General features: G+C 54.4%; 1 protein-coding gene across 1 annotated transcript in view; it reads left to right on the forward strand.

The window, feature by feature from the left end:
• The window catches only part of ATOH8 (atonal bHLH transcription factor 8), a 32309-nt gene extending 21217 nt beyond the window's left edge, over positions 1–11092 (forward strand). Inside the window, exon 3 of the mRNA XM_084766903.1 lies at positions 10096–11092. Coding sequence (XP_084623029.1) covers positions 10096–10101 — 6 coding nt within the window. The 3' untranslated portion in view covers positions 10102–11092. The remainder of the gene's footprint in view (positions 1–10095) is intronic.
• Positions 11093–13502: the final 2410 nt, after the last annotated feature.

Here is a 13502-nt window from a genome sequence, read left to right on the forward strand (position 1 = left end):
TGCCTACCTCTGCCTCCTGAGTGCTGGGATTAAAGGTGTGCACCACCACCACCACCTGGCACTGGGTTTCTTCTGAGCCTTCTTCCAACCCTTCACCCCTTGTTTCCTGCCTTACACCTGCTTTCCACTTACCTACAGCTGGTCAGAGAGGGCAGGACCAAACATTTATTTTATCCTAATTTCAGGGCCATTAATCTCATATCCAGAGGGGCTTGGCGCCAGCCCTTGGGACTACCTTGGGTGGCTTCTATCAGGGTGGGTGTCTGGGTCTCAGTGGTACTTTGGGGACCATGAGACCTTGTTCAAGAGTCTTAGGCTTGGCTGGAGAGAGAGCTCAGAGGTTAAGAGCCCTGGCTCATTCCCCAGAGGACCAGGGTGCTGGCACCCAAATTGGAAAGTCAAAACTGTCTGTAAAATTCCAGTCCCAGGGGTCCAAAGCCCTCTTCTGACCTCTGTGGGCAAGCATGTCGTGCGCAGACATACATTCAGGCAAACACTGGCACACATTAAAAAAAAGTCTCATGTTCATCCTGGGAGATTGCCCTAGCTTCCAGGGGCTGACCAGGGATCAACAGTTGGGAGGATATAAATTTGGTTTATGAATTCTGTCCCTCTCCTCCTGAGGCCAGAGGAGGACCAAGGAAAGAATAGTGACTGCTGATCTAGTGTCCCCGGGGACAACGTGTAACTGGCACAGTGACGGGAAATTGATTTCAGTTCTGAGTTTCCAGAGGACACGGTTTGGGGAGGGGTTACTTGCGCGCTGCTTAGCCCTGGTCTCCTCTATAGTGTAAGGCCCACAGCAGGGCGGGCTGGATGGCAGGCCCTGGCTGTCCCCTTTACACCCATCCCCGCAGGCCTGACAACAGACTCTAGGAGGAAAAAGGAAACCCTCCCCTCCTTGATTCCCCTGTATAAATGTTTCTGAATGACAAAGTTAGGAGCAAACCCTTATTTTAAGACATTTCATTCACGCTCGTCCCAGGCCTATGCCAGTGACTAAGCAGCTCAGGCTCCAACAGAACCTTCCAGAGCCCGTCCCAGACGCTCTGCTGGGAGCCAGTCAGGTAGCGTCAGTCAGCCACTCAGGATTCCTAGGTATTCTCAATAGGCAAGACATAGTTCAGACTCAACAGGACACCCGACTGTGTCCGTGTCCCCCCCCCCCCCTTGACTTAGCCCCGGCCACTCGTTCCTTTTATCTCAGTTTTCACAGAGCTCCTGGCCAGGAGAGGCTGCTCTGTGCACATGCTAACCTTGTCCCCAGCCGTCTGATCTAGCCACGCCTCACTGTGAAAGGCTCAGTTCCTCCAGGAAGCCCTCTTAGACTTTCTATTCCAATTTCCTCATGTGTCCTGTAGACCAGCCTGTACCGGCTCTGGGGATCCCGGCTTCCTTTTCTTTCCTTTTCGTGCCTACACAGTGGCTGCCATAGTTTCAAGGATCTCATCCTCAAAGTGTGTCCAAAAACTGAGTGGGGACAAGACCCGGATGAAGGCTTCTTTTCTTTTGTGCAGTCTGCTCTGGATATCTCCTTCCTTCCCTGAGGGGTTGCTCTCCTTGAATGTGAGAAGAAGAAAAAAACCATCAGGGCTTGTGCACTGGGAGGGCAGCAGAGTAGCCCCCACAAAGGTCAGCCCAGGAGAGCTGGCTCCATTGTGACAGGGCGTTTTTCTTCTTAGTGGGGCCAACCAGTGACTGCAGTGGCAAGAAACTGTTTCTTGAGCCCCGTTATCCTAGCCCTGTCCTTCCAGACTGGTGGCCCGGCCTCAGCCAGCTGCATTCAGGTCCACAGGACAGACACCAGCCTCCCAGTGACCTCACACCTCTTCACAGGTGGTAGGTGTTGTGCAGTTTGTAGACTCCTAGATCCCACCGCCTTCAGGGTCTCTATCATTTAGGGCTGTGAGATGACACAGAGTCACCCAGGGCCACAGCAGGGCAGGGCTGGGCAGGACTCCAGCAAGCTGGTGGTGCATCAGGGAACAGCCCTTTGACACACTCTGGACTGCCTGGCGTAAAGACAGGGGCCTGCATTTCAGCACAGCCATCTGTGTATGGGTACTGGGTACTGGCTCTGAGACTGGGTACTTGCCCTTAGCAGGCAACATATTCCTCCTAAAGTGCAGATACAGCGGCCCAGGGGCCAGGAGACTGGAGGGCACAATGGCTCTGGAAAGGTTTTCTCGATTAGTAGTCAGATGGGGCACTGGAGGACATGGCCAGTCTATCTGAGAGATGGCTAGAAGGAGCCACGTGTCATTCTAGCCTGGGATGTTTCCCAGGAACTTGACTCTGGCGCAGAAAGCTTAAGTGTGACTCTCTGTTGATTGGTGTGTGTGTGTGTGTGTGTGTGTGTGTGTGTGTGTGTGTGTGTGTGTGTGTGTTCAGATGGAGGTTTCCTGCAGAATACACCATTTTCCAAGGTGCATTTCAGAAGGCAATTAGCTGATGTCCTGAAACACTGTGCCCCCCCCCATGGTAGCCGGGAAGACAGAGACACGCAGCTGGGTACGTGCTACAAGGAGCACGCAGCTCACAGCACACGTGTGTGTGTGTGTGTGTGTGTGTGTGTGTGTGTGTGTGTGTGTGGTGACAGGCATTCCTGGGAGTCCCCCTCACAGCACAGTAGCAATGCTTCACACTTCTCTCTGCTGCTCTCCTGTCCCTAGATTGGTACCAGTTGGGCTGTTAGCAAAGGGTAGCCCACTTTGCACCCTCCTCAACACACAAACACACACACACATTTTAATTTTTATTTACATATGTTTGCATTTTGACCCATGTAACTCAGAATGGCTCCAAACTTGCTGTGGGGTGGTGTATGACCTTGAACTTTCGATCCTCCTGCCTCTGTCTCCCTAGAGCTAAGATTAAGACAGTTCCAACCTAGCCAGTTTCTGCCATGCTGGGCATAGAGCTTGGGCTTTGCGCATGCTGGGCATGCTCTCTGCTGAGTGAGATACGCTCCCAGCACATAAACTTTTACTTCTTCGGTCTTCTTAGATCCCTGAGTAGAAGATGATGAAGGTGACCCAAAGGCCCCGAGCTTTCCTTTATGACTGATTCTCAGCCTTGGTGTTCACCCTCTCAGGGATTGTTTTCAGTTCTAGGATTACTTCAAAGAATAAACCAGCCTGAGGCCCCACCCTGGAGATCAGAGCTAAATGACACAAAATCGATAGCTAAAAATCTAGAGGCCCGTGTGAGGACAGGAGCTTGCTGTACAGGTGGTGAGCACGCAGACCTTATGACCTGGACTCCCAGGCATCTGGGACCTAAGCAACAAAACAGAAACAACCTGTTGTAGCAAGGCCAGCTCTGGGAGCAGGGGCAGAGGTGACCAGGGTCATACAAGCCGGGGAAAAGTGGAGAGGTGAGGTGAAGAGCCCAGAAGCGGGGGCCGCTTAGTGTTGGGGCAACGGGTCCTGTGAGTGGCAGGGACCCAGGTTCTGGACAGACAGGTGATGCTCGTGGCCTTGACCCTGAGTTGTCCAGGAAGAAGTTAACCGACTTGCTTAGGTCATACAGCTGGTAGAATGGGGACCTCAGAATTCCAACACAGACTCCGTGATGGCCCTGGTCGGCACCTTTAAGCACTAGAATGTATTGCCTGCTGGGCGGGTGGCGCACACCTGTGTAGACATCTGTGAAAGGAAAGAGTCTTATTCTGTTCTCAGTCTGAGTCTAGCTAGAACCTCCTTTTATGGCGTGACTGAATAAAGAGCGCTGAGCAGAGATGTCCCCAACGGTCCCCACATCCCACAGTAAGTGACTCCAGATTCTAGCTTAAGGCACGGGCTTAAGGGTGTTAGAAGACACAAGGGAAGGGTAGCCCTTGTTAAAACTGCACTTGCGAGCTAGGGACAGTTCGGGTGGTGTTTGCCTAACATGCGTAAAACCCGGAGTTGGACCCCAGCATCACAGAAGCCAGGAGGATTGACTCACGCCTGCATTTGAGGGGTGGAGGCAGGAGAAACAGAAGTTCACGGTCGTTCTCTGCTATAGCAAGTTTGAGGTGTAGGCGATTAGCGAGATCCTATCTCAGTAAGTAAATAAATCAGCAAACAAATAACCCCCTGTTCCTCCCCCCCAAAAAACTACTGTGTTTGCATGAAATTCCAGTTGCTTTTGCTGAAATCATTTGATTATTTGGACTTCTTAGGAGCCCTGGCCTTTCCAAGCTACAACACACACACACACACACACACACACACACACACACACACACACAGAGAGAGAGAGAGAGGGGGGGGGAGAGGGAGAAGGAGGGAGGGGGAGGGAGGAGGGGCAGGCTCCATTGGCAGAGTTGTTTTATGCATAGCAGGCTCCCTCCTGTGTCTTCTGGCTACACAGAGTCTTACAGAGGCATCCTGGCCAGCATGCATTGCTTTATCTGGTGTTGCCCCCTTAGCCCCTGCAGTCACTTTGCTAGAAGGATCCAGAAGGGGAAGTGGTAAGAGATGCAGAATAACAGAGTAATTGTCATCTCAGGGCAGATGGCTCAGGGACCTGACGTCCTGTTCGCTAGTGAAAGTGTCTGCAGGTCAGGCCCAGGGTCTGCCTAGCTCTGCTGTACTCTAGAAGCATGCCATGAGGCAAGAGAGGTAACCGACCTGGCAGGGATGGCTGTCTCCTAGGAGACACTGCGCCCTCCCTTTATCTGTCAGACTATTAAAAACACCGAGCCCCAAGAAATTGGAATTTCCCCAGTTGTCTCACACTAGGAGAAAGAGATTTGGGTGTGCACACATATATGGGGGTGTCTGTGAGGTCAGGCCCACTTAGGAAGACCAAGGAGTGGGGCTTCCCCACTGTCTGGGCTCTGTCCACCCAGCCCTGTTTCTCTTCAGCCTGGTGCTGCTGGGGAAAGTCCCCAACCCGGGGGTGGGGGTGGGGGGCTGGGAAGGTGGGGGGGCTTCTCGGAGTGAGCCTGCAGGACTGGAGGGGGCTGGGGAATTGCAGCTGCTGGGCCCTAGAGCCTTGCCGGGACCAGCCCGGCCTTTACAGGGCACCATACCAAGAAAGATAGATAGACTGACAGACACAGAGAGACAAACATAGAAGACGCCAAGAAAGAGTTGGCTCAGGGAGCCGCCCGCAGAGAACTCGGCTGGAGAAACAGATCGGCAGCCAGAGAGAAGGCGTCAGCGTGGCGTGGCAGTCCCCTGCAGGCCCTGGGGGGGCTCTTTGTAGGCTCTGGTCCTAGCTTTGGGTGTGCCAGGCCTCTCCTGCTGCCAGCCAGGAGAAGGAAAAGGCCGAAGCCTTGTCTCCCAGGAAGAGAGGTAATACAGTTCCGACAGCTTGTAAGACCACTTTTGCAAGCGAGACAAGCTGAGGTAGAGATGATGGCCACACCGCGCCGTAAGCAGGACTGCTCTGTTGTACTCCCCTCCAGCCTTCTCCCTCTACACCTAAACCTCATGTGGTGCCTTTAAAATAGATTTGGGGGCCCGGGCGTGGTGGCGCTCGCCTTTAATCCCAGCGCTTGGGAGGCAGAGTCAGGCGGATCGCTGTGAGTTTGAGGCCAGCCTGGTCCACAAAGCGAGTACGGGATGGCCAAGGCTAACACAGAGAGAGACCCTGTCTCGGGAAGAAAAGAAAAGAAAAGAAAAAATAGATTTGGGGGCCACTGGACCTCTTCCTTCGTCTTCTACCATGGCCCCATTTAAAAAGCTCTGTTCTTCACCGTCACTATCAGTCTAGTTGACCCGATGAGGGCAGGTGGCAGAAGTTGGCTTGTCAGGACTGCCAGGACCCAGGCTCTGCCCACAGCAACTCCAGTAACAGTGTAACCGGGCAGGCTTCTGTCTTCACCTGCTGAATGGATGCAGTGACACCCATTTCCCTGGGATGTCCTTGTCAGTGCGAGCAAGGAGATGAAACGAGGTTCCTGGCACATGGCCACTCCTAACAAGACAGCCCTGAGCTCTGCAGTCTGTCACTGCCCTGCCAGGCCCTGGGAAGATTAAGGTGCTTGGTGCGATGCCCCTTGGGAGTTGAGTGGAGAGGTGGGCAGGGCAGCTGCCCCACTAACGGTAACCCAGGCTACAGAAAGATGACAGGGAAATAAAGCGCTTTGGGAGCGGGGCGGGACAGGCGGGAACTGGTGGGCTTGAGCAGACCCTCCATACCTAATGCAGGCGGGAGGGAGGGTGTCAGAAAAAACACAAACCACGGTCCCCAGTGGAATTTGCATGTTCCTGGGTGGGCTGGACTCAGGAGGGGGTCTTGCCGGGCCACCTGCCCTCAGCTACCAGTGTTGGTTTAGCAACTGTTGCTTACTGCTGGGAAAGCCCCTCTCTCTTCCATCCCCTAGTGTAGACGTTTGGCCTGAAACATTGTAGCAAATGAAGGGTTTGGCCTGCTGGACCCGGGGCTCTCAGTCTCAGGCCCTGGGACCTGTAGGTCACACACACTAGCCTAGAATCCAGGATAATGTCTTTCTCTTTGGGAAACAGCCCTGGGGAGCACAGAGGACTGAGCCGGGTTGACAGGTCTCTCATGAGGTGAGGGCAGGGCAGGGCCTCCAACTCAGCGCCTGTCCCCAAGCTGCTATGTGACTGCAACTCAGTTCAACTACTTGAGTGACTAGGAGCCTGGCTCTCCCCTCTCCAGGCTCACAAAGGCTTTGCCTATGACTTTGATGCCTTTAGGCATCCAGGAGCTTTGAGGATCCTCTCAATCAAGGGAGGGGGTGCACAGGGTGGGGAGGGGGCCCACAGGACCCCTATCCTGTCTTTGTCACATCGGTGTCATCAGCAAACAGCAGCTAACAGCAGATGCTCCTGAATTCCCTGCTGACTTGTGCTTGTCCCAGTCAGGTGGGATGGGGTGGCTGCAGATGACCTGAATTTTTCCAGAAAATGAAGAGGGGGGGCAGAGGTGAGTTTCCTCCGGGCCGGAGGCCTGGGTTCTACCCCACGAGGAAGGAGAGAGCCAACTCCTGCTTGTTGGCCTCTGGCTGCCACATGTATCCTGCAGCATGTGCATACACACACCCGCCCCTCCCCCCCCCACTCCCTTCCCCGCCGCTCCCCCCACCCCCTTGCCCCTCCATAAATAAATAAATAACATTTTGAAGTGAGGAAACCGAGGCTTAGTTGGGAGAGCTTAGCTGGCTGCCCAGGCCGCACAGCTGACTTGACTACACGGCCCCAGCAGCAAACATGGAAGGTTGGAGGCCGACAGCAGCGTGGTTCTCGGAGAATTCCCCCCCCCTCCCCTTCTCTGTTGCATTTCAGTTGTTCAAAAGATGCTCGAAATCCACCTGCTCTTTTTAGGAGCAGGCAGACCAATGTTCGATTTGAAAGTAGTAGAAAGAAGCTTACATTGGTAAAGTGGACGTTGTCAGTGAGCAGCAGCGACATTTAAACAGCAGGATGGAGGTGGACACTGGGGAGAGATGGCTGAGTGCCCAAGAGCCCGGCCTGCGCCTACAGAGCGAGGACCTGGGTCTGGTTCTTGGCACCACATGGTGACTCACAAGTCTGCAGCTCCACCTCCAGGTGAGGCGGTTCCTCCTTCCAGCAGTGCTCTGTAAGCACCAGGCATGCGCGCGGTGCACATACATACAAGCAGGCAGGAGGGGCACACGTAGAAATAAGTTATTTATGTGACGGTCAGAGGACAGCTTGTGAAAGTCGGTTCTCTTTCCACCACATACTTTCTGGGGATAGACTTAGGTTGGCCATCTTGGTGGCGAGTACCTTTTTTTTTTCCCTTGTGCCATCTCACTGGCCTGAAGATGATTTTTAATGTCCTCCCCAAGTGATTTGACCACCCAGCATGGTACAAGTGGCCTAGAGAAGAAAGCAAAGGAGTCTAAGGCCAGAAACACAGGTGAGCAGAGGGGAGAAGGAGAAACAAACTGAACGGGGACAGGTGAGCTGGGTGTCTGAGGCTGCTCAGGGTAACAGCAAATCATAGTTGCACAAGTGCTATGTCCCGCCTGAGGACAGAGGGACGCCCTGGGATGAGAGAGCTAGCAAGCTAAAGCCTGCGGCTGGGAGGAGCTGTGCCTGTTGGCTACGTTTTTACAGCGATGGTGTTGGCGGCTGGAGTTGTCCTGGGCGCTGGCTGGGCTACTGCAGTGGATAGAGCCGTCCACTGGTCCACATGGGGCTGGTGTTCTGACCCCAGATGAGGGGACAGGCGGAAGGGTGATTTCTGTTAGTGATGGTCTCAGCCCTTCTGCCGTACTGTGACCGTATCACACACAGCGATCACCCCGGGCATGCTGGAAGAGCCAACAGCAACAATGTGCAATTGTGTTGGCTTTCCTGCTCTCTGCCACCGCTGATTGGTTCAGAGGAAGAAACCAACTGGACACTGAAACTAGACCAGTCGGCTTCCTTTGCTGGCTTTTGGGGTAGGACGCTCAGAGCTAGAGCTGGCAGGGCTTGTCGCTGGAGCCAGGCTACCCTGGCCACGTTCACAGTGTGGCTGTTAGAATGGCCTCAGCCCTTCACTCCTCCCCGAGACCGTAGTCAAACTGGATGAGGAAGGAGCTCCAGCCCATGGTAGGGCCCGCTCGGGTGGCCAGCGCCGGGATGACGTGGCTGGAAACCACGCTGTGGGCCACAGACCCCCCATGCCACCCCCATGGGCTTTCTTTCTGCTTCTTAATCCTTCTCCTCAGACACCATAACAAAAAGCAGAGCTCTACTGGGGCCAGCTGTGTACAATGGGCCAGGAGAATGCAAGCCCGGATTTACCACATCAAGATCCTGTCGGCCTCTCACTTTTCCTCGCCGCCCCCCCCCCCCAGCCGTTATTAGCTGGGCAGCCTTCCTCCCCCATGGCCTGGCTCACTCAGGCTCCTTGGACCCTGCATCCAGCCTGGCTCCGACCTCTTATTTTGCATCTTGGACCACGTTTTGGCTATGTTCCTGCCAGCGTCCTGGGGCCTCTAAGGCAAGACATACAAGGGTCTGTGCTTAGCAGCCCTCCAGCCTTGTAGTTTGGTCTCTTCCCGCTTGCTCATCAAAGCCAGGCTCCAGCGGGAGCGGCTTCTGTTGGTAAGAGAGACAGAGCCGATCTGGGTTCCAATCCGGCCATTGCTGCTATGTAGCACTCACTCGCTCCTCTCTGTGAGGTGACTCGCCCTGGACTCCAAACATGACAAAGGCCCTGGCATGCCCGCGGTGCCTGAAGGATGACTTGCTTTTCACATCAGCAGGAGCTACTTGCTCCGGGTTCTTGCAGAAAGGGGAGGTGTGCTGTACCAAGGTCTCTGAGTGCTTCCTCCACGCGCTGAGTGGATTCTTGGATCCCTCACGAGCCTCTGCCCTCATCCTGACTCCCACCCCACCCCCACTGCCACCCCCAGGCTTGTCTTCCTCATCTGTCCCTTCTTGGAAGCTTGGGGCTTAGGGACAGCCTGACCCATGAACTCATAGTTCTCAACATGTCCCAGGTTCCTCAGCGACGGCTGCACAGTAGGACTCTTGGCTTTCTGTGTCTCCACCTCGTGACGTCCAATACACAGAGTTCTGCCGATTTGTTTTCCCATTCTCATTTTTGCTCAGAAAATAAAGGAGGGAGCGAGTCACTGATCCCTCTCCATTCGAGCCATCTGTCAGAGGTGGACACCTAGGACTGGAGAAGTGACATGGTCAGGTGTCCCAGCTGGCGAGTGATGGGCCACAGGTAGAGTAGGCCTCAGGACTTGGGGTGGCTTGATCTTGTCTGAACAGGTTTGGGAGATGGCAAAACTCATAGACACTTCTTTCCATGGGTACCAACGAACCTGCGGGAAAGGCCTGCCATCCCCCCATTCCAGCACCCCATAGCAGAGGCCTGACTCTGATATTCCTCAGGGATATGACTCTGGGGTTCATGATGTCATTGCCATGTGTCCCTGAGCTTAAAAGGGTTTGGCTTCCTCAATGCAGCAGACTTTAGTGGAGGTGGAGAGAAAAGGGGCAGTTTGCGCTTTGGGGGTCACTAGTCTTGGGTCCGAACCCGGCCCTACTGTTTAACTGAAGCACTGCCTGGACAGTGGGGTACAGTGCCCCATCACGGGCAGCTGTAACAGTTGACTGCTCAGTGACTGTTAGCAATGTTGGTGATAAATGGTCTGTTTGTTTTCAGGAGTGACCTACCACAGGCTAGACCATGGACACTGCTCTTGGTCTCTTACCAGTCGGGCCTGAGAAGAAAGGAGCTGAGGCCACCAGGAGACAACCAGCCTCATTCCCCATCTTCTCCAAGATGCCCCGCCCACTTACCACCTCTCAGGGTCACCCAGGACCAGGACAAGGGCAGCCTGCCTCCCTCTCAGTCTCCTGCTGTCCTCCAGCCATCCAGGGTCACTTCAGAGTTTGCCTTCTGCCTGGTGGGGCGGGCTATTGCCAAAGATTCTACAGAGATTGTCCAAGGGAACGACGGGACAGAACCCCAACAGCACAAAGCCACACACCATTGCCGCCCAACCAAGTCCACCTCAAGCCAAAGATGGGTTAGTACTTCTGCCAGGAACTCACGCAGGGCGTGGACATTTGGTGGCCTTCAGAAGCACTTCCCCGCCGACCCAGCACTCTGTCTGTGCGGGACCCTGAGCTGGCTGGCTGGAAGACAAGCTTTCCAGGGCCGTGGCAGGCAGGCTGACGGTGAAAGGTGCGGTCTGAAATCCTGGGCCCTTCCTGTTAGCTACCCAGGCCTCCGACCCCATTCCCAATATTCCTTGGGTCCCGGCTCCTTCTTGGACCCCACGCCTCCTGAGAGGAGAGGACAGAATAGGATTGGAGGAACAGCATTGCCTATAGCCCACCCAGGACATCCCCCAAGGCAGTCTTTCTGGGGAGGGGTCTTTGCTCCCAGAGCCTGCCCTGCCACCAGATGCCCCTCACCAGTGGCCAGACTCAGGCCAGCATATAAAGGTAGCACCCTGCTGGAAGGCAGCTGCCTGTGGACAGGCCAGGCAGGGAGGACTGAGGGAGGAAGGGACCAGGGGAATGGGCCGGGCTGTGGGTGAGGGGTGCGTTTAAAAGCCAAGGTCTGCGCCTCGTGCCCCAGAGGCCAAAGCTGTTCACATCCGTGTGCAACCATCTGCTTCAAATTGAAGTAAAAGCCGCAACGTATAAAGAAAGTACTTGTGTGTGTTGAGTGTGGACTCTGGGGGTGAGCAGGGCATCGGCCAGTCATTAGCTGGGGACTGTGAGGGAGGGGTAGGGGGTCCCTCAGTCTCTGTTGGTGAGGGAACCCCCCAACCCCCTCCCCCCACCATGGCCCCAGGCTAGACTGCTCTCAGGAAGGCCGGCTCGGGTCATGGGAGAAGTTCTCTCTACTCTCCCTTCACTTAACCCCCACCACAAGTTTTGTGAGAGCAAGGTCACCATTAGTGCCATTTTCCAGATGAGGAAAACAAGGCCCCCAGGGGACAGGGCCAGTCATCGACAGAGACAGCCCTTGAATCGGCCCTGTGCCGCTCTCCTTCCCTGCCCCGGCACGACGTATTTGAGTGGCTTTGTTAGCCTCCTTTCCTCCGTGGGCCAATCTAGGATAGAGGCAGCAGAGGGAAGAAAATACACTCAATAGGAAAGGACTGTTGAGGTATCAGGAACCGACTGGGGGTGGGGGCTGTGATGTGGCCCTGAGGTGTTCTGATAGTGTACCTAATACAGTGTTCTCCTTAGTTTCAGTCTTTGTCACACCCACCGCCATGTCCAGGGACCAGACACTGGGTAACAGTACCAGGAGCTGCAGGAGAGCGGGGCACACGCACTTGCCTGTGGTCCTGGGCAGAGGCAGGGTACACGGGTTCAGGTGAGGATGGGCCTGCTGGGCTTGTTGAGGTGACTGTCGCTAACAGCACGTGTTCTTCTTGCAGGGGACCCCCAAGTTTGGTTCCCAACACCCACACTGGGTAGCTCACAGCCGTCTCCAACTCTGGGGGATCTGAGGCCTCTGCTGGCGTCTATATTCAAACGCACATACCCATGCGTAGACACATGATTAAAAAGAAAATAAACCTTTAAAAGAAAAACGGGGGTGGGGTGGGGGAAGGACAGGCATACTCCTGGGTGCCCCAACATCTCTGAAATCTATAGCCTCTGCCGGACTGGATACTGCTCCCGGTCCGGCCTTGGGGCTAAGTCCCACCCTGAGACCAACAGTCTCTTCTTTCTCAATCACGTCCCTGTTTTCTTTTTCTGTGGTTTCCCACGGAACAAGGTTCTTTTCTGGAGCAACAGTGGAAACAGTTCCTTTGAGTTCTCACTTTCCGCGCACAGTCTGCCGCCAGGCCCCTGGCTCCCGTGGGAATTCTTGTCCTCTTGAGCCAGACCCGTCCAGCAGAGTGACCTAGGTGAACCCCCTTTCTATCACGGGGCACAACTTTCCTTTCACATACAAATAAAAATTCCACCCGACCCTGTGTCCCAGAGAAGCAGGCACAGCCCTCTCACATCCCAAATCCCTGACAATTCTCAGTGGACTAACATCCCGAAATCCCTGCCCTTGGTCTCTTGCGTCAGCTGCCTGTGGCCTCTTCAGCTGCCTGTCCTGTCCGGTTCCTTTTCTACCCTGTCCCTGTTTCAAGGCCCCTACCAGACAGCAGTGTGGAGAGCTGTTAGTTTTTGCTATTTGTGATAAAGTTGACAACATTTGCCTATCGCAATGAGCAGGGCATCGCTCCCCCCAATTTATGGAGCTCCCCCATTTTTGGAGCTCTGCTTATAAGCCTCCCAACACTGCATTTCAGGCCTGTGACTCACCCTAAGATTGTCCTACACCCGTGGCTGAAATCTGGTCTTTTTCTTTATTCTGATGTCCCAGACCCCAAAACACAGATCTATGATGTATGGTGACCAGTGGGTGGGCCGTGTAGTTAGTAGGAGGCTCCCTAGCGTGGCTGGTCCCCTGCCTCATGGGTCTTGTCTCCAGGAGAATTGAGGCTCCCTGCGTCAGCCACCTTCCTAGGTACCCTGTACCAAGGACCGGCCCAGAGGCAGCAGATGGACCACAGAGAGGAGGAAGGGACATGACAAAAGATGCTCCCTCTGCGACATGCAGGACCAGCCAAAGACTATGCCCTAAACCATCTTCAAAGCCATCTGGCCCACAGACAGCATGCTTTCACCCTCTGGGATTGCCTTTCCAGAAGTTCCCAGCAAATTCCCATTACATACACACGCAGGCATGTAATATGTCCCACAAACTGTGTGTGTGTTTGTCTGTACACGTGTGCATGTACGCATGTGTGTGTGCATGTGTACACAGTATGTGCACATGTATGTGCTGGCGTGTGGGGAGGCCTGAGCAGAGTGTTGCCTGTTCTCCTGTACTACTGTCAATCTTGTTTCTTTTTTTTCTTTCTTTCTTTCTTTCTTTCTTTCTTTCTTTCTTTCTTTCTTTCTTTCTTTCACCTTGGTCCTTGATGTAGAGTCTTCCAATAAAGCTGGAATTTTCAGCCCTGTCTTCCCATCTGTCCCACTCGGCTGGGGTTCAAGGCATTGCCAGACAGCACCCAGGGTTTTCCCATGCGTGCTGCGGTGCTC

The sequence above is a fragment of the Acomys minous genome (assembly GCF_964271855.1).
Source record: "Acomys minous genome assembly, chromosome: 17".
NCBI lineage: Eukaryota > Metazoa > Chordata > Mammalia > Rodentia > Muridae > Acomys > Acomys minous.